At 36.1% G+C, this 27,762-nt stretch overlaps 2 protein-coding genes across 3 annotated transcripts; both read left to right on the forward strand.

Annotated features, from left to right (window-relative positions):
- The first annotated feature begins 2,447 nt into the window (after positions 1–2,447).
- On the forward strand, positions 2,448–12,319 carry LOC128251117 (uncharacterized). The gene is made up of 2 exons (XM_089344025.1): positions 2,448–2,642; positions 10,116–12,319. The coding sequence occupies exon 2, from the start codon at positions 10,427–10,429 to the stop codon at positions 11,540–11,542; it is 1,116 nt and encodes a 371-aa protein (XP_089200151.1). The 5' UTR covers positions 2,448–2,642; positions 10,116–10,426; the 3' UTR covers positions 11,543–12,319.
- Positions 12,320–19,329: 7,010 nt separating this feature from the next.
- Positions 19,330–25,669, forward strand: LOC106870872 (uncharacterized). Of its 2 annotated transcripts, none has more exons than XM_014917113.3 (2): positions 19,330–19,881; positions 23,367–25,669. In XM_014917113.3, exon 2 carries the CDS (start codon positions 23,779–23,781, stop codon positions 25,312–25,314), a length of 1,536 nt encoding a protein of 511 aa, XP_014772599.1. In that variant the 5' UTR covers positions 19,330–19,881; positions 23,367–23,778; the 3' UTR covers positions 25,315–25,669. The 2 variants fall into 2 exon arrangements, with proteins under 2 accessions (XP_014772599.1, XP_014772598.1); XM_014917112.3 differs by lacking the exon at positions 19,330–19,881 and adding an exon at positions 20,296–20,541.
- The last annotated feature ends 2,093 nt before the right edge of the window (positions 25,670–27,762 follow it).

Here is a 27,762-nt window from a genome sequence, read left to right on the forward strand (position 1 = left end):
GCCCTAACCACTGGGCCATTGCGCCTCCAAAGTTAATTATAGTGATGCTCAAAATATCTAGGGATATAGGATGCATGATCACCTCTTGGATAGTTAATCAAGTTATACAGGAAAGTGTCATACTCACTGACTGGTTTAGTAGTATTATAAACTTCAAGGTGGTAAGCTGACAGAATCATTAGCATGCCAGGTAAAAATGCTTAGTGATATTTCCTCCATCTTTGCATCCTAAGTTTAAATGCTACCAAGATCAACTTTATCTTTCACATCCTTTTTGGGTGAATAAAATAAGTATCAGTTGAATACTGGGGTCGATGTAATTGACTTAACTCCTCCCCTGAAATTTCAGGCTTTATGCCAATAGAAGAAAGGATTTTTGTAAACCCCTACAAAGGGAAAGGAAATGCCTTGGAAGTGAGAAATTATAGAGCAGTCAAACTACTGGATGCGGTTGTAAAGGTCATGGAAAGAATTAGCACAGACGATTCGTGACAGTAAATCTGGATGAGATATACTTTGGCTTGGTACCTTCAATTGCTATCTTACTAGTAAGGCATCTGCAGGAGAATTACATGGTTAAGAATAGAGCACTATCCCTGGCTTTTGTTAACTTGAAGGCATTTGACAAGGTACCATGCTTAGTAATTTGGTGATCACTAACAAAACTAGATTCAGACAAATGGCTTACAAAAACTGTACAAGCTATGTACAAAGTTGCTGTTAAGAGTCAACAGTGATTTCTGTGATGAAGGGAGTCCATCAAGGTTCACAGTCTTCTATTCAACATATGCCTGCAAACCATGACAGGCATTTAAGACTAGCTGTACATGTGAACTCGTATATGCTGATGATCAAATGCTCAGAGTTGAATCTGTAGGGAATTAGGAAATTCCAGGTATGGATGCTAAACTTGAAATTGAAACGTCTTAAGATAAACCTCATAAAGACTAAAGTTTTAGTTTTAAAGGAAAGAAGACAGGAACTTAGTATCATAAGGAAAATGCCCTTACTTGATATACAGAAAATGAGTGTAAACTATGGACACATAATGAGTATAATGGAATCACAGGCAGACTGAGACAATAAGTTTCATATATGACAGAGGCATGGAGTAGTATGTACAACGAGCACACTGGAAATAGATTCTCTTAAATGTCCAGATGGCTCACTAGAGGTGGTTGAAAGCCTTTGTTACCTATGAGATGTAATTTGCAGAGGAGGTTGTTGCTATGAAAGTACAGTAGTCAGAGTATGAACAGCCTGGAAAGGGTTGGAGTTAAGAGGAGTCAGATGTAATGAGAAAGGATAGAAGGAAAAAGACTCAGCTTGGAGGCAAGTGTAATGTATATGAATGAGAATAGATGTAAAATGACTGGTGATATGAAGTTCTCAAAAAAGATTAGCCCTTGTTAGTGAAACAGATTCTGGAAAACAATCTGTAAATATAGTGACAATTTTGCCCATTGCTCAATTTTCCCACCAAGACATCTCAACTACCCATCATCTGTTCTGCAGCATTCTGTTGCTGTAATCAGATAAGAGCAGGGCTGCATACTTCATTGGCTATTCCTTGATATCACTAATCTTTTTCACAACCTACAACCATTTCAGTTGATATCTATCCTTCGTTCTCCATCTATCTACATTCTACATTGACCAGCCTCCTGAACCACCTTGGGCAAGTGTCTTCTACTCTAGTCTCAGACCGATCAAAGCCTTGTGAGAGGATTTGGTAGATGGAAATTGAAAGAAGCCCTTTATATGTGTGTGTGTGTCTTTGTGTCAGGGTTTGTACTCTACCACTGTTTGACAACCTGTGTTGGTGTGTTTACGTTCCTGTAACATAGTGGTTCGGTAAAAGAGACCGAGTGAATAAGTGCCAGGCTTAAAGAAAAAAAAAAGTAAACATACGGGGGTTAATTCATTCGGGTAAAAATTCTTCAAGGCGGTGCCCCAGCATGATCGCAGTCTGGTGACCGAAACAAGTAAAAGATGCGATACACACACCCACATACAGGCATGCATACATTTATACATACACGCACGAGTGGCTGTGTGGTAAGTAGCTTGCTTACCAACCACATGGTTCCGGGTTCAGTCCCACTGCGTGGCACCTTGGGCAAGTGTCTTCTACTATAGCCTTGGGCCGACCAAAGCCTCGTGAGTCGATTTGGTAGACGGAAACGGTAAGAAGCCCGTCGTATATATGTATATACATATATATGTTTGTGTGTCTGTGTTTGTCTTCCCCAGCATCGCTTCACAACCGATGCTGGTGTGTTTACGTCCCCGTCACCTAGCGGTTTAGCAAAAGTGACCGATAGAATAAGTACTAGGCTTACAAAGAATATGTCCTGGGGTCGATTTGCTCGACTAAAGGCGGTGCCCCAGCATGGCCGCAGTCAAATGACTGAAACAAGTAAAAGAGCACGCAACAACCAACTAACGATTGCAACCTGCTGAACGAGAAAGGGACTTAAGGAGAGTTAGCTGCCGCAAATATGCCATATACAAGATACACATGCGCACTAAACGTAGTTCCGTTTCCATCTAAAAGTCGTCATTCATATCTTGTTCATGAATTTGTAATAATCAACTACCACATATAGTTATATCAATACTATCCTTTACAAAACATTTCTGTAAGTATTAAACAAGGAAAATACTTCATCTTTTAATCCTGTAGACGTTCGTTTTTGACCTGTCGATTCTTTGTATCTCATATCTTTGGTAGATTAGAGATGTCTGATTTGTGTAAGATTTAGATGCTATTTCTAGCTCTTGAAGCCACCCTGTTGACTCTACACCGTTGCAAGTTTTAGTTTGAGAAATATTCAGTAATACACTCCGATCAAAGAAACCAATACTTGTTTTTATTATTTATCGAATATTTGTTTCTTCATAATTATGTAAAAGATGGATATTTTTTAAGGAAATTTTCTGCAGATACGTTTCAGATTAAGTAAATTAACGATTATGTTTTTGTCTTTTACTTATTTCGGTCATTTGACTGCGGCAATACTGAAGCCTCGCCTTGATGTGCTTAGTGGAATAAAGTTCCCTTATTTTTAAAGTCTGGTTCTTATTCTGTCAGTATCTTTTGCGCCGAACTGGAAGCACCCAAGTTAGTCTTGTGGAACTGACTTTATCGTGATGTAAGAAACGGAAAAACGTCGACAACTCGATTGCAGACACTGGCCTGGAATGCATCGAGGACCTCGAGACAGTGATGATGGACCGAAGTGTGGTGGGTAGACTTTGTTGATGCGGCTCGGCTTGGAACTCAGCCATAATAATAAAATAATTGCCGGGTCCAACACAGATTGTGAAGCGGCTATTTGGGACAAGCGCGCGGCTATTTGGGACAAGGCATTGGTTGGCTCAGGACTATAAGTAGAAGGCACTTGTCCAAAGTACTGCGCACTAGGATTGAACCCGAAACCGCTTGATTGCAAAGCAAACCTCTTAAACATATAACCATACCTGCTTATGTTGACAAAAAAAGTTATTTTTCAGGACTATTCCACGCTTTTCCTTCTGGAATTTGTTTAATGAATATCTTGTCATGAGATGAAATTTTACGGAGATACCTGCATAATTTGAAAAACGTAATTACCAAACTGAAATTTGCTGGGGCAGAATTCTGGTTTAAGTATCCCACATTACCCCTCAGAACTGTTTTTGCGAATTTGAGTTCTACACACGGGAATTCATACGATTTTGCAAAAAAGGAAGAAAGAAGTGTATGATTTAAGGGCAATTTAGTTATTGTTTTTAGCATACCTCACGACCACATGATACCTTCGTTTCTTTGTCACTCTCACATGCATTGATGCTTTCGGATATTTTTCTCCCCATAAACACATTTAATGGAATGATTGTTCACTCAAGAGTGGCCCATTGCTGGGATTTAAGCAAAAAATTCCAGCTGTCCAAATTTTAAACTTTGATTTTTTTTTTAAATCGAAAAAGAGTGGAAACTTTAGGATTTATGAAAAGGGGTTTTAAAAAGATTAAAAAGAATTTTCTGAAAATCCCCCCCCCCCCCAAATTATGCAGGGTTATATGGTATACTTAAACCAGAATTCCACCTTTAGTTGGTATGGGTGTTTCATGAGGAGACAGTCAATGTGTGTAAATTATCTTCCTGTAGCCCCAACATTTTCTCTCTCTCTCTCTCTCTCTCCAGATCAAAGTCCAACATAATCATAATTCACACCATCTGAAACATATTCACAGGAAATTTCTTTTGAAAATATCCATTCTTTTAGAAAGCTATGAGGAAACACATTCAGTGGTTCAGCACATATCTGTAGTTATTATGTTTGTTTCTCTATATTTAGTAAAAATTTAAGTGGAACCTTGAATCAGAGTAATCAAGTGTCTTTTAAGACTAAAGAGATTTCAGTTAAGATACATGTATTAGGCACAGATATAACTGTGTGGTTTTATAAGCTTGCTCTCCCAATCATGTAGTCTTGGGTTCAGTCCCACTGTGCAGCACCTTGACAAGTAGTGTCTTCTACTGTAGCCCCTGCCTACAAAAGCTTCGTGACTGGATTTGGTAGATAAAGACTGAAAGAAGCCTGCCTTTTATATATATATATATATATATATATATATATATATATTTGTATATATATGTATGTATGTATTACAAATAAAAGGGTAAAGGATTATTAATTTATTAATAAATTAATAATTAATAATTTTTACCAAGCCCTTCGGTATGTAAACACCATTATTGGTGAAGAACTTATTTAAAAGTTCTTATACATTTATAAACATAATTAAGGGATCAGCAACAGTTGCTTCACCACATACCGAAGTTCAGAAATAGCAGCTAAAGTGCTGAAACTCCAACAGATAGCAATACTTGTAACTCACAAAGGCAAAACAAGAAGAAAAACAACGAAACTATACTGATGAGGAAATGAAAAGTTTTCACTTTTCTAAGCCAGAAACGCGTCTATGATTAACTAAGACTAGTTAGTTTCGTTGTTTTTTCTTCTTGTTTTGCCTTTGTGAGTTACAAGTATTGCTATCTGTTGGAGTTTCAGCACTTTAGCTGCTATTTCTGAACTTCGGTATGTGGTGAAGCAACTGTTGCTGATCCCTTAATTATGTTTATATATGTATGTATGTATATGAAGCAAGATGATTCAGATAGAATCAGATACTTGATTATGTATATGAGTGAGTGAACAAACAAATGAAAGGGCACTCAACACATTTATTGGGCGTTACATATATTATCCAAAACAGTTTGATTCACATTCCATGCCACTTCAAATTTTGAAGGCCCTAATGGAGCCTTTCTCATCAAGCTGGTAATAATCACATGACCTTCCTTGACCAATTGCAGCCCATCTACTGGGAGTCATCTTGGACTTCCTGCACCTCTCTAGTCATTTGGATTCCTACCAGTCTGACAAGAAAGGCTCTGCTAGGGCCTTCAAAAATTGAAATAGCATAGAATCCAAATCTATTTTGAATAATATATATATGTATATGTATATATATATATATATATATATATATATATATATATAATGTATGTGCATATACATATATGTTAGGTCATTCCAACCAGTTTCATGCTAGGTCCATCCTCTGTAGGTCATAATATTTTTTTCAAATTTTCACCATTCATTTCAATTCATATAAAATGTTAATCCTGAAAATTGCAATGCAATAGCATCACTGATTCGTATTTTAAAGAATTTCAAAAAAGTTTCCAATTTTGGAGGCTTGCATTTTGAAGTTGGGTTTGCTGCAAGCCTTGGTAAGATTGCTTTTCTTATCTCTGCATTTGATGTGTTTTTAAATAAGTCACAACCAGTTGTTTTAATTTAGATAGTTTAGTTCTATATTTAAGAGATGAGAAATTATTTGCATTTGACAGATATTTGTCCTCATCTTGTTTATTGTTAACACTTCATTTCAGCTGATATACCCTCCAGTCTTCAACAGGTGTCTAGGGGAAATTTCGAACCTGAGTTCTCATTCTTAAGGTATTTTTCGATGTTATTATTATAATCGAGTTCGATTCCAGTTAGTGACCTGAATAATGATAATAATAATAATGATGAAAAATACCTTAGGAATGAGAACCCAGGTTCAAAATTTCCCCAAGACACCTGATGACGGCTGGAAGGTATATCAGCTGAAACGTTGTGTTAACAACAAACAAGATGAGGACAAATATCTGTCAAATGTAAATAATCTAAATAATGTTTAATTTAGATAGCTTTAAAAAACTAGTGGTCAAAAATCTTTTTAAAAAACCCCACAAAACATAGATGCTAGGGGTCAAATTTCAAAAAATTGTAAGTTTAACCGGCTTTCCCTCCATGACTGTATGTTTGAAGCACTTCATCTAGTCTACTCTAATAATAGGCTTGGAGTAGTCAACCAAACCCATTTGAAGTGCCCTTCATCCTAAATGGGAGAGTTTAAAAACAAGAAAATAGAAAATCTGGAAAATATTGCATATTTTTCAGTGTTTCTATTTCAGTAACTCATCACAGAAGCATCAAAACCATAGAAAACTTATATATATTCTCAAAATACATCTGGAGGTGAATCTAGATTGTTAAAAATAAAATATTTTATATCTATCCTAATCTTTGACTGGGGCCCCCTAGAAAATGTATCAAGTTCAGTAATTGTGAAAATCTCTCAACTTCTGGGGGTCCAGATTTCCATGTGCAACAATTTCAAAGACTTTGAACCTTATTTCCTTTAACCCTTTAGCTCTATCCAGCCCCCAATTTTTTTTTTTTCCCTATGTTCACACTAGCCAGATCTGGCCTCTCACACCTACTTAACAATGTCATTGTAAAGCTCATCAATCACAATGAAATCTTTAAGCTATGAGACAATGCATGATTAATTCAAACCAATGTGAATGGATATGTATTACATTTGATAGAGTAATCTCACTGTTAAAGGCTTAGAATGTTGACATGTCAACCCTACAATAACAGTTATGTCATTGGCAAACATGCCCTTGTATTTCCAGAACAGCTTTTTGAATTCAGAGAGGTTTACAGTGAGGAAAGGGGCACTTTGGTGAAGGATGAAGAACATTTCTAATAAAATGGGTTTTGGGTGTCAGGTCGACTATGTCAAACTTTCTGTCAGAGTGGAGTGGATTGAGTGCTTTAACTCTTTAGCATTTAAAACGGCCATATCCAGCCCAAATAATCTTTTATGTTCAAACTGGCCAGATTCAGCCTCTCACACCTACCCTTCAGTGTCATTCTAAAAATAAACAACCATATCATTGAAATCTCAAAGCTAAAAGATAATGCATGATTAATTCAAAAACAATGTGAATAAAAAATCACTACATTAGACAATATATGAATGCTAAGGAGTTAAATATACAATCATGGAGGGAGAGCCCCTTAAAGTTTGAATTTTTTTTTTTTAATTACCCCTGCAGCTATTGTTTTGTTTTTTTTTGTTTGTTTTACCATAAATTTTTCAAAGGCATCTAAATTAAAACAATTGGTTTGAACTGATTTTAAGACAGTTTAGGACAGAGATAAAAAAAAAAAAAAAACAACTTTACCAAGTTTTGTAACAAACCCAGTTTCAAATTGCAAGCTTCCAAAATTGGAAAAAAATCAAAGTGTGGATATTTTGGGGAATTCTCCAAAATTTTAAATGGACTTAGAATAATTTTTCAAAAAATAAGTACTGAAGTCGATTCACTTGACTAAAAATTCTTCAAAGCACTGCCCCAGCATGGCCACAGTCTAATGACTAAAACAAGTAAAAAAGGGAAAGAAAACACAGAATTAGTTTTTATTAAGCAGCCCCTTGAGTGATCTACCATAGCCTCTGTCTACCAAAGCCTTGTGATTGGATTTGGTTGTTGCTGTTGTTGGCACTCTGTTGCTTACGACGTCGAGGGTTCCAGTTGATCCGATCAACGGAACAGCCTGCTCGTGAAATTAATGTGCAAGTGGCTGAGCACTCCACAGACACGTGTACCCTTAACGTAGTTCTCGGGGATATTCAGCGTGACACAGAGTGTGACAAGGCTGACTCTTTGAATTACAGGCACAACAGAAACAGGAAGTAAGAGTGAGAGAACGTTGTGGTGGAAGAGTACAGCAGGGTTCGCCATCATCCCCTGCCGGAGCCTCGTGGAGCTTTAGGTGTTTTCGCTCAAGAAACACTCACAACGCCCTGTCTGGGAATCGAAACCGCGATCCTATGACCGCAAGTTCGCTGCCCTAACCACTGGGCCATTGCGCCTCCACGAAAATTGACAAAAATCAAAATTATTTTTTTGATATTGAAGAAAGTTCATTTTATTCCCTAATTTTATATTTATCCTTTTTTCTCATAATTTTTTATATTTCCTTACAGAACTCCCTTTGTAAAATTGTAAGAAATTCCACATGTGTTATGAAAAAAATATCCTATAATGTATTATTCTTTTACTTGTTTCAGTCATTTGACTACGGCCATTCTGGAGCTCTGCCTTGAAATGTTTTACTTGAGCAAATTGACCCCAGAACTTATTTCTTAAGCCTAGTACTTATTCTATCGGTCTCTTTTGCCAAACTTCTTACTTACACGGATGTAAACACACCAACACCAGTTTTCAAAGTGGTGATGGGGGGACAAACACAGACACAAAGGCACATATGCATATATATATATATATATATATCATCGTTTAACGTCCGCTTTCCATGCTAGCATGGGTTGGACAATTTGACTGAGGACTGGCAAGCCAGAAGGCTGCACCAGGCTCCAATCTGATCTAGCAGAGTTTCTACAGCTGGATGCCCCTCCTAATGCCAACCACTCCGAGAGTGTAGTGGGTGCTTTTACGTGCCACCGGCATGAGGGCCAGTCACACAGTACTGGGAACGGCCTCGCTCAAAATGTATTTTTTACATGCCACCTGCACAAGAGCCAGTCCAGCGGCACTGGCAACGACCTCGCTCGAATGATTTTCTAAAATGCCACCAGCACAAGTGCTAGAAGGCAATGCTGGTAACAATTACGCTCAAATGGTGCTATTTACAGGCCACTAGCATGGAAGCCAGACAGCTGCTCTGGCATTTGAACATGCTCGGACAGTGCTGTTAGTGCTCCACTGGTGCAGGTGCCAGTCATCGAATATGGTTCGATTTCGATTTCACTTGCCCCAACAGGTCTTTGCAAGCAGAGTTTATGTGTGTGTGTGTGTATATATATATATATATATATATATATATATACACACACACACACACACACACACACAATGGGCTTCTTTCAGTTTCCATCTACCAAATCCACTCACAAGGCTTTGGTTGGCCCGAGGCTATAGTAGAAGACACTTGCCCAAGGTACCACGCAGTGGGACTGAACCCAGCACTATGTGTTTAGGAAGCATGCTTCTTACCACACAGCCACGCTTGCAATCTAGCCATGCCTAGTAAAAAATATGTTCTGTTTGTATTTACATTCATAAGCTGTGAAGTTAAGAAGTTTGTTTTGTAACCACATGGTTTGAGGTTCAGTCTCAACACACAGCACCTTGCGCATGTCTTCTATAGCTCTTGGCCAACCAATGCCCTGTAAATGAAACTGTGGGGAAGCCCATTGTGTGTGTCTACCAAATCCACTCAGAAGTCTTTGGTCAGCGAGAGGCTATAGTAGAAGATACTTGTCCAAGGTGCCATGCAGTGGCACTGAACCCAGAGCCATGTCATTGGGAAGTAAGCTTCTTACCACACGGCCACACCTAAGTCAGATACATCAGTCCCAGCACTCAACTGGTGACTTATGAAAGGATGAAAAGCAAAGCCATCCTTGGCAGGATTTGAACTCAGAGACCAAAGATATGCTGCCAAACAATTTTTCCTATACTCTAATGATTCTCCAGCTCACAGCCTTACTGTAGTTTAATATATTAGAAAATCTAAAGGTAAAGCCAAAGTCCACAAACAAGTAGACTTAACAGAATTTTAATATGTTAAAGAGTAAAGTTCATTTATAAGGTAAATGTTTTTACCCACAGTTTAATTAAATAGAAATGTAAAATTTGCATTGTTGATTCACTACTTTAAGTATCCTTTATATTTTATGCTTTACTGTTTCAGAATATCTGATGACACATAATATGTTTACATCAGACGCTTCAACAATATTTATGAAAATCTTTTAAAGAGTAGATGAAATGCTACACTGAACAGATATACGCCTGTTTATAGTTGAATAACCACCTGGAATCTGCAGAAATAATTTACATTTGCATATTAAGCTTGGATAAAAGTATATATAAAGGATTTTCAGAATTTTCTGATATTCAACAAAGATTACTGTTAATGAAAATGTAGGAGTAAAGATATTTGTTAGAAACATTAATGCAAACACATAAAATATATACTCCTGTGGTGGAAGGAGAGAAATTATGGCGAGTAAATCAATTGTGAACAAGGCTAAATGTAAAACACAGTCTAAAAGGATTGATTTTCTTGATGGAAAACTGAAAGAGAAAGGGAAAACACCATATCACTGTGATATTTGTGATAAATCATTCTCTAGAAGCAAAAACTTTACTAAACACAAACAAAGTCATACAGGAGAGAAGCCATATCACTGTGATATCTGTGGGAAATCATTCTCTAGAAGTAATAACTTAACTATACACATACGTATCCATACAGGAGAGAAGCCATATAACTGTGATATCTGTAGTAAGTCATTTTTTCAAAGAGGTCACTTAACTAAACATCTAAATGCTCATACAAGAAAAGAGCCATATGACTGTCATATCTGTGGTCAATCATTCTATCAAAAAGGTCAGCTAACTAAACACATGCATATTCACACGGGAGAGAAACCATATTATTGTGATGTCTGTAGTAAATCATTTGCTGAATTCAGTGACTTAACTAAACACAAACGTATTCACACAGGTGAGAAACCATATCAGTGTAATATCTGTGGTATATCATTTTCTCAAACAGGTCACTTAACTACTCACAAACGTATTCATACAGGAGACAAACCATACAGCTGTGAGATTTGTGGTAAATCATTCTCTCAGAAAAGTCACTTAACTATGCATAAATATATTCACACAGGAGGAAAACCATTTCACTGTGATATCTGCAATAAAACATTCTCTCAAAATAGTGATGTAACTCGACACAAACGTATTCATACAGGTGAGAAACCATATCATTGTGATATCTGTGGTAAATCATTCTCGGGATGTTTTGAATTAAATAGACACAAACGTATTCATACAGGTGAGAAACCATATCACTGTTATATCTGTGGTAAATCATTCGCTCAAAGTCACCAGTTAACTGATCACAAACGTATTCATACTGGAGAGAAACCATATCACTGTGATATTTGTGGTAAATCATTCTCACAAAGTAGTGTCTTAACTTCTCACAAACGTATTCACTCAGGAGAGAAGCCATATCACTGTGATATCTGCAGTAAGTCATTCTGTCAAAGTGGAGAATTAACTAGACACAAGCGTATTCATACAGGGAGAGAAAACACTCACTGATTTCTATAGTGAAACAGGAATAACTTACTTAAACACTTATTCATACAGAAGAGACCCTATCTTTGTGATAGCTGTGCTAAAATTGTTTTGTCAAAAACGTCTCAAAGTTTGTATACACACAAGTGTAACCATTGCAATATGAAAATTCTTTCTCTTACATAACAAGTGTAATTACATAGGAAAAAGATATAACAGTGTAGTAACAACCTCCCAATATCTTTTTCATAACCATATCTATATCTATAATGGCACAAGGTTCAGTGATTAGAGCATTGGGCTCACAATCATGAGGTAGTGAGTTTGATTCTCAAACTAGGCTGTGCGCTGTGTTCTTGAGCAAGACACTTTATTTCATGTTGCTCCAGTTCACTCAGCTGTAGAAATGAGATGCAACGTCACTGGTGCCAAGCTGTATCGGCTTTTGCCTTTCCCTTGGATAACATCAGTGGTATAGAGAGGGGGAAGCTGATATGCATGAGCAACTGTTAGCCTTCCATGGAAAACCTTGCCCAGATTCATGCCTAAGATGGGAACTTTCTAGGTGCAATACCACGGTCATTCATGACCGAAGTGGGGTCTTTACTTTTTGTCTCTATCTACTCCCATGAGAAAACTTCACACTGATATTTTTAATAAAAACATTCCCTTAGAATAGTCATTTATACTGTGTTTTTGTCTTTGGTATGCAAGATTCTTGATGTGAAGCCATGTGCTGAAACTAATTTTGTTGTATCTTGGGAGGGTCATAATGCCAATAATAAAGTCATAAGCAGGTTCTGTTTTACTTCCATTGTTATTACTAGACCTTTACCCATCACTGCACCGCTGGTAAAAAGATTTGTTCATCATGCACATACCTTCTTTTAATAGTAGACTGTTATATAGTGAAAGTCTCATTAGCTATTATGGTGACAACAGTCTACCTATTTATCTTTCACACACATTCTCTCTCTCTCTCTCTCTCTCTATCTATCTATCTCTTTCTCTTTGTATTTCTCTCTCAGCAACAATAACAACCTGTCATTAACAGTCATCCAATTAATTAATCAACTGTTTTATTAATCGTTTGGTTTGTCAATCAGCAAAGCTTGCCAGTCTTTTTGTTGCCATTCACAACCTTATTATTAACATGCTCTCTCCATCCTTGTAATATATTTGCAGAGGGATGAAAATACTATTTTTATTTGAAAATGTAGGTAAATGTTATGCAAATGTATTTTCATAAATCTGGGATCATATTTTTCGTATAGTGTCAGTATCACATAGAAAGCACCTGTGCTGACCCCATGTATAGAGCATCTGTGCCAGTGCCACGTAAAAAGCACCTGTCACACACTGTAAAGTGGTTGGCATTAGGAAGGGCATCCAATCAGAGAAACCAAGCCAAAAGAGACAATTGGAGCATGAATATCTCTCCAGCTGGCCAACCCATGTCAACCAAAGCCATGTGAGTAGATTTGGTAGACCAAAACTAAAAGAAGCCTCATGCCAGTCAGGCAGCACTGACATCGGCCACAACTACGATTTACATTTTAATCGAAATCAATATAGAAATCGTAGTTGTGGCCGATGCCAGTGCTGCCTGACTGGCACCTGTGCTGGTGGCACGTAATAAGCACCATTCAGGCATGAGTTGATGCCAGTGCCACCTGACTGGCTCCCCATGCCAGTGCCATGTAAAAAGCCCCATCCGGACATGGTCGATGCCAGTGCCCCCGCACTCCTCGACTGGCTCCTGTGCTGGTGGCACATAAAAAGCACTCATTGCACTCTCAGAGTGGTTGGCATTAGGAAGGGCAGCCTGCTGGCTTGCCAGACCTCAGTCAAACCGTCTAACCCATACCAGCATGGAAAACGGATGTTAAACGGTGATGATAATATGTGTATGTATGTGAGTGTTTGTGTTTGTCCCCCTCCCCACATCATCGCTTGACAACTAGTGTTGGTATGTTTATGTCCCATGACTTAGTGGTTTCGTAAAAGAGACCAATATGATAAGTACCAGGACTTAAAGAATAAGTCCTGGGTGGTGAACTGTTTGACAAAAACACTTCAAGACGGTGCTCTAGCATGGCCACAGTCAAACGACTGAAACAAATCAAAGAAAAAGAGAATGATACACAATCTGTGTAAAAAATATTTCGTCAAATTGTAATTGTATCGGCACACAATATCATATGTATTCTGGATGTTAAACGCATGTTAATATTATTTGGGTGGAAGCACAATGGCCCAGTGGTTAGGGCAGCGGACTCGCGGTTTCGATTCCCAGACCGAGCGTTGTGAGTGTTTATTGAGCGAAAACACCTAAAAAGCTCTTCGAGGCTCCGGCAGGGGATGGTGGCGAACCCTGCTGTACTCTTTCACCACGACTTTCTCTCACTCTTACTTCCTGTTTCTGTTGTGCCTGTAATTCAAAGGGTCAGCCTTGTCACACTCTGTGTCACGCTGAATATCCCCGAGAACTACGTTAAGGGTACACGTGTTTGTGGAGTGCTCAGCCACTTGCACGTTAATTTCACGAGCAGGCTGTTCCGTTAATCGGATGAACTGGGACCCTCGACATCGTAAGCGACGGAGTGCCAACAACAATATTATTTGGGCTGAAATTTATTGTAAATATTGCTGAATATCTCTTGTGAGATTTTAAAAAATTGTAATTTTTTAATTTATAGATCAGGGACTAATTGTCACTTTGAAAACTCTATATTTCAAACTGGAATTTGGCAGCACCACCTCTGGCTGAACAATTATACTGTGCTGATGAGAAATAACCCAGAAATCGCGATACACAGATATTGTTTTGTGCTGAGTGGGGGTGCTAGATTCCCTTGTTTGAAAATATAAGGACACAGATTGTATCGTATAGCCAGCTGGAGATGATGTCTCCTGGGGCTAAATTACAGCAACATTCATCCTAAACCAGGACTGCCATGTTATGCTGGCAAACAATCTTTACTCCAAAGAACTGTTGCTGAATATCTCTCTTTGTGAGATTTTTAAAAAATATTAATTTTATAATAAATAAGTTAGTTGTAAATAAATTTCTCCTTAAGAGAATCATTCTGTTGTTGGTAAGCGTCTTATTTCGATGCTCTGTATATCTCTAGATTGTTAGCCAGTACTAACAGATATAGGCACTTACCATCATCATCATCATCATCATCAAAGTTTTTATGCCCAGTTTTCTGATTGAAGCCCTTCCTGTTGCCAACCCTTGCCTGTTTCTAAGAAAGGTAATGATATGTCCCCATGGCCAGCCATGTTTTCACAAGATATTAAAATGTATGACCGTGACAAACATTTACAACTATCACACAGACGCAAGCATGTCTACACATACACACACCTATCTATCTCTGCGAGGCCTTGTGGCCCAGTGGTTAGGCTGTCACAATTACTAGGTCATGGGTTCGATTCCCTGACTGGGCAGTGCATTGTGTTCTTGAGCAAAACACTCCATTTCACGGTGATTCAGGGGCAATGTTGGCCAGCGGGGCTAAATGTTGGCCAGCGGGGCAATGTTTCCCAGCCAGCGGGGTGGCGTCATTTGAAGGCTAAAACAATGCAAAAAGCACATTGTCACCAGTGATGTGTAACAACACTTGAGAGCCTGGTTGGTCACGTGAAAATTATCACATTAGACATTACTGTGGAAAAAAGTTGACTTGGAATCCAACAGAGAAAAGAATATTGATTGTTAAACACAAACTATCCAGATATTTTATTGGCAACCTCAATTATAAACAGGTCAAAGATGAAGAAAAATTTCTTGAAGAAGAGTACTTGTCATCTGACTGTGTTTCAAACTCTCTCAGCTTCCAAGACAGTAACTACACTGACCAATTTTTACTCCTGAAAATGTATCAATGCAAAATGATTCAATGCTTGCAATGTAGTGGTTTCAAACAGGGAGGGAGAAAATAGCAAGAAATCAGAGATTACTCACCCACCCCCTCACATATATATATATATATATATATATATATATATATACCTGTAAAAATATGTGACACTTATTCAGTAGCTATGATAAAACTCAGAGTTTTATCATGGCTACTGAATAAGTGTCACATATTTTTACAGATAAATTCCTCTATTTGCATAATATCGAGGTCTCTTTCTTTCTTTTGTTGTCCTTCCTGTCAAATATATTTATATATATATATATATATATATAGAGAGAGAGAGAGAGAGAGATGTGTATATGTGCATGCATATACATATATATATTATGGATAAAGGCATATGTGCATAGAACCTTTACATATATACATGTGTATTGCATGTGAGAGAGAGAGAGAAAGAAAGTGTGTGCATGCAGGAAATTTTAACGTACCAAATATCTGATGACTAGTGTCAAGTGACAATCATCTTCACCTTGTTTTTGATGTTTGTAGAGTTGTTTTAAGCTAACATGCAGTTTACTATCATAAAAAAAGTGTAAATAATTTTTTTTTTAAAAACCATAAAAGTAAATTGCAGTAGCAACCAGAAATGATGACAGTGACAACCAAAGGGAGGGTTTCCTGTGTGGCTGCAGCAAATTCTACACTGAGAAAGTTCTGAACCATTCAGACTATTGAAGGACAATGGATGCTCATCGTGAATATACTCAGACAGCAATGTGAGGATTTATTTACATCATATCTTCATGAACATGTGTGATGAAACAAATTTAGAGTCCATAAGAATTTAGTCATGAGTTTCATTTCATGCATCAATAACTATTAGCTTTTTCTCTAAATGCGATTGTTTCCATCATATATCAATGTATGTATGGTATTCATTTTATATGAAATAAATGTAAGTTATGTCAGTGTTGTCACTTTTGGTTTCTCTGCCATTTGCTTTCATTTCTTTTACAACAGCAAACTGCATGTGAATCTTGTTTTATGCACGTTTGAGTTCTTAAATAAATACCATCGATGACATACTGGATGGTACCATAACATAGTTACAAGGTGGTCAGTCTTGTTCTTGTACCCATAGGAACTCTTAACCAAACAGTTTCAGAAGAGGAAATTTGGGGATTCCAACCAGAAACACACCTTACTGTCAATAGACTCACACATTGTAGCGTTGCCTTCTAGCACTTGTGCTGGCAGCACGCTATAAAATCATTCGAGCGAAATCATTACCAGTGCCACTGGACTGGCTCCCATGCTGGTGGCACGTAAAAACACCTTTTTGAGTGTAGCCGATGCCAGTACCGTGTGACTGGCCCTCGTGCCAGTGGCACGTAAAATCACCCACTACACTCTTGGAATGGTTGGCATTAGGAAGGGCATCCAGCTGTAGAAACTCTGCCAGATCAGATTGGAGCATGGTGCAGCCTTCTGGCTTTCCAGTCCTCAGTCAAATCATCCAACCCTTGCTAGCACGGAAAGCGGACGTTAAATGAACGAACGAATTAGGTGACATTAAATTATAAAGATGATGAACAGAACTACTGCTTCCTCTAAATATAGTCAAATCTGTATCATGAGAATGTAGATATATACATTGTGAATTTTGATAAATGATAACTTTGTTGTTATTAAAATAATTGAGCATCTATACAAGATATTTCTGTCAGGGGGTGCTGAAATGTTCCTAGCTTTAAGGGTATCACAAAAGGCCTGGTTAAAGTCCCAACCATCCAAGATCTTTTACAGGGATTAGAAAAACTGATAGACTACTTCAATGAGTGTATGAATCTGAGAGGGGAATATGTTGAATAAAATAATGAACTGATCCTACTATATTTTCTTTTACTCAAAGTCAAGAACTTTTCAGCACCCCCTTGTGCGTGTGTGTATATATATATATATATATATATATACACAGGGTTGGCCAAAATTCACCTGACAGTAAATCAAAACCCATTTAATTAAAAGATTAAAATAAAAAACTATTTTATATGAGACTTCACGAATAAATAGACAAATGTTGGGGGGGGGGGAACGCTGATTTTAACTCTCAGCACTCAATTATTAAACATTCATAATTGGTATAAATAAAATTGAATATTAAGTATTTATGGAGTTTTAATTTCTCCATAATTCGGAGAAATATGGATAAGTACTGTTTTTACCTTGCTAAATGATTTTCTACTATTTGAAAATAATATGTATTCTTGTTTTTTATATTATTCATTTGGTTCTTTATAGATTATTTTTAATAGATAACTTATTTAACACTAAATTAGTTATAAGTTATAGTTTCATTTCTACATAATATTAGAACTTCGATTTGAATAGTGTTGTTATATTTTCGATTATTTTTGATTGATAATATTTGATTAATAATTAGTCTTTATTGTTTATAATATCGTTAAAGGTTTTTTTTATTAAAACTTTGTATATATATATAAAGTTTAATCTTTTATTCTTAATAATTTTTTTCTTTCCTAATTTTTTCATTCATAATTTTTTCATTCATATTTTTATTCTTACATTTGTAGAAATAAATATTCTTGTATTTTTCTATTATTCAATTGATTTTTAATGATAATTAAATAAACGTTTTTAGCTTTAAATAGTATAGCTTTAACTATTACACCGGTTAAATATGTACTAATTTTATCTTCATTATTATTTTAAACTTAAACTTCGTTCAAATTGTATTTAAAACAAAGATAATTTAAAACAATGATAATTTATGTAAGCTGTTTTTTGTATATAATATACATGTTATTATAATGGAGGAAGGGAGGATTATTGAATGGTTATTATTTTGATATTTTTAATAATTTTTCTATCTTTATAAAATAAGTATTTCATATTAATTCATTTGGTACTTATTGTTGGTTGAGATATATATATCTAATTATTGTTCTACTTAAGATCTGACGATTAGCTATATTTTTGAATAGAATTTAATTTTCGATAATTTCAATTGATTTTAATCGATTTAAATTTCCTTTCTATTTGAAAATTAGTTATGAAACACGTGTAATCATTTTATTATATTTATCTTATGATATTTACTTTGCTTTATATTATACTCATTTATTGTGCTTTTAATTATTAATTTTTCTATATGTGATAGTGGATTTTCATCAATGAGTTCTTGAAACTTGGTTATTTTCCCTAAAACTATATATATATATATATATATATATGTATGTATATATATATGTATGTATATATATATATATATCTATATATATATATGTATGTATGTATATCATCATCATCATCATCGTTTAACGTCTGCTTTCCATGCTAGCATGGGTTGGACGATTTGACTGAGGACTGGTGAAACCGGATGGCAACACCAGGCTCCAATCTAATTTGGCAGAGTTTCTACAGCTGGATGCCCTTCCTAACGCCAACCACTCAGATGTATATATATCATCAGGGTGGATTCCTAATATGCTAGAAGAAGACACTAAATTGTCTTACTACAAAGAATTTGTTCTCAAGAAATTTCAGCAAATGCCAGAATGTAAAACAAGCAAGACAAATGAAAAGATACAAAATTTGGCGATTTGTCTTGCTCGTTTTACATTCTGGCATTTGCTGAAATTTCTTGAGAACACATTCTTCATGGTAAGATAATTTAGCATCTTCTTCTAGCATATTAAGAATCCACCTTGGTGGTTATTCCTCTTATATATGGATGTAATATAATTTCTTAATCTTCGGATTTTTTAAGTATGCTAGACCATTGGATTAAATAGATATTAATTAATTAATATTATTTTCTACCCTCATTATTTAACTTTTACATATATATATATATATATATATATATATATATATATATATATATATATATACACACACACACACAAGGGGTGCTGAAAAGTCACTGACTTTAAGGGTATCACAAAAAGCCTCGCGTATCCGCGCGAGCTAATCGTGACTAGTCGATCCTACAACAACTATCTAGCGCAAAACATGTATAAGGGTTTTTTTTAAACAAAGTAAATATTTTTTTTTTTTTTGTTGAATCTTCCTCATCTTACACTTAAAACATCGTTTTACGTTCTTCCAGGGTGTATTTTGGTGTCACATCTATTTCAGTAATCCCATTGTACGACGCACTCCAACAATCAGAATATATAGTCGTCCTTGGTTTGATAAATTTTTTAATAAGTGGTAGAAGAGTTTCAGAAGAACGGTCAGGTACAAAGACTAAAAAGCCTATTTTTATCCTCTCTATCCCATCCTCCGTTGAATTTGCACTTGCACATCATAGATTCATCTATTTCTACGATGTGCCCAAGTCCACCAATTTGGTTGGGGTTACGCAAAAGATAATTACTTGTAATGTCCCTCATGTACTGATACCATTGAACAACAGTAGATTTTGAAAGAGCGACTTTTTAATGGACTCCTTACCAAAAACAGGTAATGTATGATTTATTTACTGTGTGTAAAAAAAAATTATTTACTTCGTTTAGAAAAAAACCTTCATACTGTTTTGCGCATGACGCGCACTCGCGCTAGGTTGACGTAGGATCGACTAGTCACGACTCGCTAGCGCGCACTGGGACCATTCTTCTTGAATAGTACCGAGAAGGCGACATATACTAGTGTTATAACATTCAATCAATGAAATCACTGCTGGCAAAAGTACTTATTTATATTTCTCAAGAACTTTATTATTTGTGCTTCCCATCCCCCAATCTACGTCTGTTGAGGCTTCGCTATATATTTCATGGTGTCATTCAAGTGGGACTGTTGAATTTCCCAGCACAAATGAACTGGAAAAAACGAAAAGTTCTAAGACGGAAATATACAGAATTCCATTATTATTTTTGTATGAAATAAAATTTTAACAATTACAATACACTTTACATAATTCAAGTTAACTGCTTGAGATATTTTGGTATTTTTCTTGGAGCTTAAAAGTAGAAACAAGTACATTTCGTCATTTGCGTTTCCGAGTCGATTTTTACATTTTCTTTTGCGAAAATTGACACCGTGCTGAGTGGTGGTGTAATAAAACGGGCAATTGTTGTAATTGAAGATGTTTCACTATAAACACAGATTTACGTAGCATAACAGGTAAGATGTAATAATACAAATATTTTAGTAAAAGTAGTTGAATATGAGTAATATAAAACCTTTTGTCAGACATGGATATTCTTTCATCCTCCAGATTAAACAGATTTAGACGTAACTATACGTAGGGGCAAAATGGGTTATTTAAAATAAAATGATAAATAAAATACGTTTCAAATGTTGTACATTATGATTTTCTCGGAATATGATAAGTGGACGAAAAATAAGAGTGGCGATAATTCACGTACCTCTTGAAAACGTACGAGGAAACAATTTTGGTTTGTGAATTATCCGACTTCACTATCGTCATCTACACTATCAGGAACAGATTAGTGGAAAATTTGATGAAAAATTATCCAGCTTTCAGAAAGTTGAGGAAACAAATTGAAACTCCTCTACACGCTTCCGAAAAGATTTTTCACTACTAATTCCGATATAACCCCAATCTGCACCGTCTAAAATATATCCCTGAAAATTCTGATTAAGAAATAAGTATTTTTCAGAAAGTAACGAAGTAACACATTTGGCGGGCACGCATCTGTAGTTATGCCCAGATTTAATTAATAACAAGATAAATAAACGAGCTTATTCTTCACTATTCTCCAAACTACGATCTATGATTTTATAGAAATGTAATGTTAAGTTAGTTTCTGCGAGTTATACTGAAGGATAGCCGATAGGGTTCGCATTATTTACACCTCAAACTGTCAGATGTGAGCACAAACATAAATGCATCCAGACACACACACCCGCAGGTTCCTGCAAGCCCCACTATCCACACAGCCATGTCTATGCATCTAATTTACTTTACATCAAATGTAATGCTCAGCCTTCGATTTTCAGAAAAAAACACATCAACATTTCAGTTGAGAAGTATTAGTTCATGCATAAAAGTCAGGATGAGAAAAGGCACTATCATGCTATTAGCTGTCAGAAGTGAAAGTGCTCACTGCTAGTGAAGTATCTGTATATTTTTATATTTTAAATAATTTGCAATTTCAGGAAATATGTTTTTATATTAAATTTGTGTTTTCTAATAAGGTGGACGAGTGATTGATAGATAGTAGATAGATATCAGTAAGTAAGTAAGCCAACAGCTCGCTCCGGCCAGTCATGGTATTAGCTGTCAGTAGCCAAAGAATCGACAGGCATGCAGGCAGACAGACAGATACGTCACTAGCAGTGAGCACTTTCACTTCTGACAGCTAATAGCATGATAGTGCCTGAGAAAATATTATTTTCCTGTGTTGAGTATTTTCACTTATAATATCAACTAGCAGTAATACCCGTCGTTGATCGGGCAATTACTTTTACTCTTTCTCGGGAGCCACATTCAAAGTCTTATTATATAGAGGGAGTGGAGGCGCAATGGCCCAGTGGTCCGGGCAGCGGACTCGCGGTTTCGATTCCCAGACCGGGCGTTGTGAGTGTTTATTGAGCGAAAACACCTAAAGCTCCACGTGACTCCGGCAGGGGCTGGCGAACCCTACTGTACTCTTTCACCACAACTTTCTCTCACTGTTACTTCCTGTTTCTGATGTACCTGTATTTCAAAGGACCAGCTTTGTCACTCTGTGTCAAGCTGAATCTCCCTGAGGGTACACGTGTCTGTGGAGTGCTCAGTCACTTACACGTTAATTTCACAAGCAGGCTGTTCCGTTGATCTGATCAACTGGAACCCTCATCGTCATAACCGACTGAGTGCCACGATATATATAGATTTACTCCTCCTGTATGTGTATATTTTATAAGAAAAAACATGTAATAATTGAAGTAGAAAAAAGATCAATTTCACACACGAAATTCTGTTTGTTTATTATATGACAATAATAAGTGAGTTGTATGTGTTATTTTATATATCAATACAGTAGTGGTAGTTCTATTTATTTATCTACACTATTATAATATACATCTTCAAGAGAGGTGGAATACAGTTCAGGGATCTTTTCCTTTTGATCAGCAGGTTGATAAATTAATTTTTTTAAACTAAACACTTTCACACTTCGGATACTGGTAGACTGTGTCATATAGAACATCTTTTACTCTTAGCGCTGTTGAGAAAGTTTCTATTTTCGAAGTTATTTCGTGTTAAAATTTGTCGTATTTCGGTAATTTCAACCAATCAATGACGTCTATTGAGCTGAATAAAGTTACTGCTGTTGTTTGTCAACAACTTCCGGCGGTGTATCCCCCCCCCCGTTTTCTTGCAAATTATTGTTTTTTTTTTTTTATTTATTATTATTTTTTTTTGCCAAAAACCCAGCGTTTCGGATACAGAGATTCCTAAAAATTGCCAAGAATCGAAATTTTGAAATTTTTTGCACCCCTTACCCTTCCCCCCTCCAATTTCTTCATTTTTCACTTTCCATAACCCTAACCCTAAAACCCTAACCCCCTAAAGCTAAAGCCAGTACAAATGCACGAACAATGTCATAAATAACAGTGACAAACGAAATATACACCACCGATAGTTGTTGTTGACAAACAACAGCAGGAATTTTATTCAGCTGAATACACGTCATTGATTGGTTGGAATTACCGAAATACGATTAATTTAACACGTAATAACTTTGTAAATAGAAACTTTTCTCAACAACGCTAAGAGTAAAATGTTTTATATGACACATTTTACCAGTATCCGAAGTTTGAAAGTGTTTAGTTACAAAAAACTAATTTATCGACCTGCTGATCAAAAGGAAAAGATCCCAGTCCAGTTGTCCAGGTAAATGTTTATTTCTACAGCTTACCTCTAAAAATATACTAAAATTTATTCTGTTGTATTCTAAGTATTCTCTGTGTCTTATATTGTCCTTTCTCTACTATTTCAGATATTGGCGCCAAGAATTGTATATATGGGATACATCATCAATATCCATCATATTTTAAAGACTAAAAGAAAATGTTAGACAGGAAAGATATAACTTTGCTTATATAACTCTATGGCAAATTACAGGCTTATATATTTTGTAAACTGAGATTGATAACAATAATTCTTTTGTTGACAGGCTGGAATGTGAGCAAGGTGAGTTTGCATATGAATTAAAATGGAGTTTACAACTCAATCCAGATATTGACAAAAATCACAGTAGTAGAAATATTTAAAAGGAATGAAATATAGAAATGTAAAGAAGATAAACATCTGTATATTATTATGAGAAAAGAAAAAGAATGCAAGATAAATAATGAGTGAATAAGTTTCAATATAAAACACAGTTTAAAAGAATTGATTTGCATAGTGACATGTATAAAGAGGAAAGGAAAACATCACACCACTGTGATATTTGTGGGAAATTATTCTCTGAAAGTCATAAATTAATAACACACAAATACACTCATACAAGCGAGAAATCATATCATTGTGATATTTGTGGCAAATCATTCTTTAAAAATGGTAACTTAACAATACACAAACGTAGTCATACAGGAGAGAAGCCATATCGCTGTGATATTTGTGACAAATGCTTCTCTGCAAGTAGTAACTTAACTAAACACAAACGTACTCACACAGGAGAGAAACCATATCATTGTGATATCTGTGGTAAATCATTTTTTCAAAGTCATCACCTAACTGAACACAAACGAAGTCACACAGGAGAGAAACCATGTCATTGTGATATCTGTGGCAGATCATTCTTACGAAGTAATAACTTATCTAGGCACAAACGTATTCACACAGGAGAGAAACCATATCAATGTGATATCTGTGGTAAATCATTCACTCAAAATGGTGAATTGATTTCTCACAAACATATTCACACTGGAGAGAAACCATTTTGCTGTAATATTTGTGGCAAATCATTCACTCAGAGTGGTACCTTAACTAGTCACAAACGTATTCACACAGGAATGGAACCCCATTGTGACATTTCTGGTAAATCCTTCTCTGCAAGTAGCAGCTCTATTCAACTGGAACAAAGTCATACAAGAGAGAAACGCAAACCATATCACTGTGACATCTGTAGCAAATCATTCTCCGTAAAAAGTTACTTAGTGAAACACAAACAAATTCATACAGGAGAGATATCATATTGTTGTGATATCTGTGGTAAATCATTCTCTGGAAGTGGTAACTTAAAGACACACAAACGCATTCATACAGGAGAGAAGCCATATCACTGTGATATATGTGGTAAAGTATTCTCTGCAAGTAGCAGCTTAATTAAACATAAACGTATTCATACAGGAGAGAAACCATATCACTGTGATATCTGTGGCAAGTCGTTCCCTCAAAATCATCATCTAACTGAACACAAACGAAGACATACAGGAGAGAAAGGATATCACTGTGACATCTGTGGCAAATCATTCTCTGTAAACAGTTACTTCATTAAACACAAACAAATTCATACAGGAGAGCAATCATATTGTTGTGATATTTGTGGAAAATCATTCTCTGCAAATAGCAGCTTAATTAAACACATACGTGTTCATACAGGAGAGAAACCATATCAGTGTGATATCTGTGGTAAACCATTCTCTCATAATTATAACTTAAATAAACACAAACGTATACATACAGGAGAAAAGCCATATCATTGTGATATCTGTGGCAAATCATTCGCTCAGAATCATCACCTAACTGAGCACAAACGAATTCATACAGGAGAGAAACCATATCACTGTGATGTTTGTGGTAAATCATTTTCAGAAAGTTGGAACTTAAAAATGCACATACGTATTCACACAGGTGATAAACCTTATCACTGTGATATTTGTGGCAAATCATTCCCCCAAAGTGGTCAGTTAATCAAGCACAAACACATTCACACAGGATAGCCATATCACTATGATATATGTGGTTGATCATTCTCTGCAGGAAGTCACTTAATCAGACAAATATATTCATAGTTGAGGGAAATCATTCTCTCAAAACGGTCACGTAACTACACACATACATATTCATACAGGAGAGAAGCCATATCAATGTGATAGCTTATCAGTGATAAATCTTTCTCTAGAATGAGTAATTTAATTACACATGAGAAACTATACAGGAGAGAAACCATATGTGTGTTACCCATGGCAAATCATTCACTTAACAAAACATGTAGGTATTCATTTACTGCAGTAACTATATCAATGTGAAAATTCAAGTCATCAATGATAGTTTCAATAAATGACGTATTTTTCATGTATGGTATTTAATATGAATTTTTTTTGCTTTTATTGTCCAAATTCGTTCTACTTCTTACTCTGAGTTGCTTTGTTTTCTTTTATTGTGTATATTCTGGCATGGAGAAAGTCTTTCTTAACATCCCCCGGTCTCACAATTAGCGGCTGCTGCTAGGTGATGGCTGGTGATAAACATCCAAGCCATGTACAGTGGTGCTGTCAGTAAGGTGAAAGTCAGCAAGCAGTATAACAACAAATTTAGTGTGCAGATAGTTCACCAGGACTCAATTCTCCATCCCGTCCCGTTTATCTATCAAAACCATGCAGTCAGTAATAGAGGTGGTAAGACATGTTGTATGCAGTGGCATCTTTATGCTAATAACTATGGACTTATAGTTGAATCTACAGTAGAATTATAGAACAAATTTCAGGTGTGGAATCAAGGAGCCTAAGAGTTTAACTTAGCAAAAACCAAAGCTGTAGTAAAACAGGATGCTAAATAGTAATCGCTTCAAAGAGATGGCCTTCCTCGATATGTCAGAAAGGTGTATGTAAATTCGTTCTGGTATATCCAGTGCAAGCAATGGACAGGTAAGAGATGCTGTGGAAACAAAGAAAAGTTAACAGGCAAAACAGTTGTGTGGCAGATTTGTAGGACCAGTAAATACTAAGAACACACTGGGAATAGAATGCCCAGGAGGATCTTTAGAGGTAGCAGATAGTTTCTGTTATGTAAGTGACTTAATTAACAGTGGAGGAGAATGCTCTGAAAGTGTAGCTACCAGAATTAAAACTAGCTGGGCAAAGTTTGGAGTGCTATTAACATTGTTACTAAGAAAGGGCCTCTTACTCTGAATGAGAGGCAAATTGTATGATATTTGTGTGCCAACAGCAATGCTACATCTTTCTTGCCTTTAACCCTCCAACGCAGAGTGTAGGCCACTTATAATTGAATTCCATGTCGCATTTTTCGCTTCTGTACTTATACTCTGCCATGAATGTCCCCCCTTCTCTAGTTCCTTTTGTGTTGATCTACACCACGTGTTCTTAGGCCTACCCCTCTTTCTATATCCATCCGGATTCCACTGTAAAGCACTTTTCGCTACATTTCATGTGTCTTTTCTAATTGTGCTACCAATCCATTTCCACTTTTTCTTAAATATTTGCTCCCTAATCGAAACTTGATTTGTTCTTTGCCATAGCTCCATATTGCTTACGTGTTCGGGCCATCTAATTTTAGATATACTATGCAAGCATCTGTTGATGAATGATTGTATTTGCTTATTTGACTTAACTGTTGTTCGCCATGTCTCAGCCCCATACAATAACACCGCTTTTACGTTAGTGTTAAAAATTCTTATTTTGTTCTTTATTGAAATTACACTTGCGCTCCATACTTTTTATTACATAGCAGTGAAATATGGGCTGTAAATGCAGAACATGCAGAGACTTGAAAAAAATGAAGATAACATTCTCTGTTGTAGGTGCACTGTCAGTAGACATGTACAACAAAGCATAAAAGTGGATTTAAGAAGCATGAGATATTGTGTACAAGAGTGAATCCTGTGCCAGTATGTTCATGTGTTGTGTATGGATGAGGACAGTTGCATCAACAAGTGTTGGTTGCTAAATGTGGATGGAACATGTGAAGGATGAAAACCATGTATGTAGGATAAAGTGGTGAAAGATGACCTTCAATTGTTGACAGAGAACTAGTCCAACCCATGCCAGCATGGGAAAGTAGGTGTTAAACAATGATATTAATGACGAGTGTGTATGTGAACAAATAGGGAAATGCAGGAACAGGGATGATAATGTTCTTAATTTAAACTGGAAATGTAGAGAAGTGGAAGCTCAAAATATTGCAGCTGTAGTTGGTATATTATAAAAGAGAAGCTAATCTCTGACTATTTTTCTGTAATAACATCTGTGTAGAGAGAGTGAAGGAGGGGAAAGCCAAAGTTGTTGCCTTAGGAACTAACAAGTTTTGATTAAAAATATGGGTATTTGAAGTAGAAGTCTGTCAACACAATACAAGACAGACTTCATAAAAGACTATGCATATATACACGTATGTATGTATGTGTATATATATATATATATATATATATA

The sequence above is a fragment of the Octopus bimaculoides genome, chromosome 28 (genome assembly GCF_046866305.1).
Source record: "Octopus bimaculoides isolate indiv1 chromosome 28, ASM4686630v1, whole genome shotgun sequence".
Taxonomy (NCBI): Eukaryota; Metazoa; Mollusca; class Cephalopoda; order Octopoda; family Octopodidae; genus Octopus; species Octopus bimaculoides.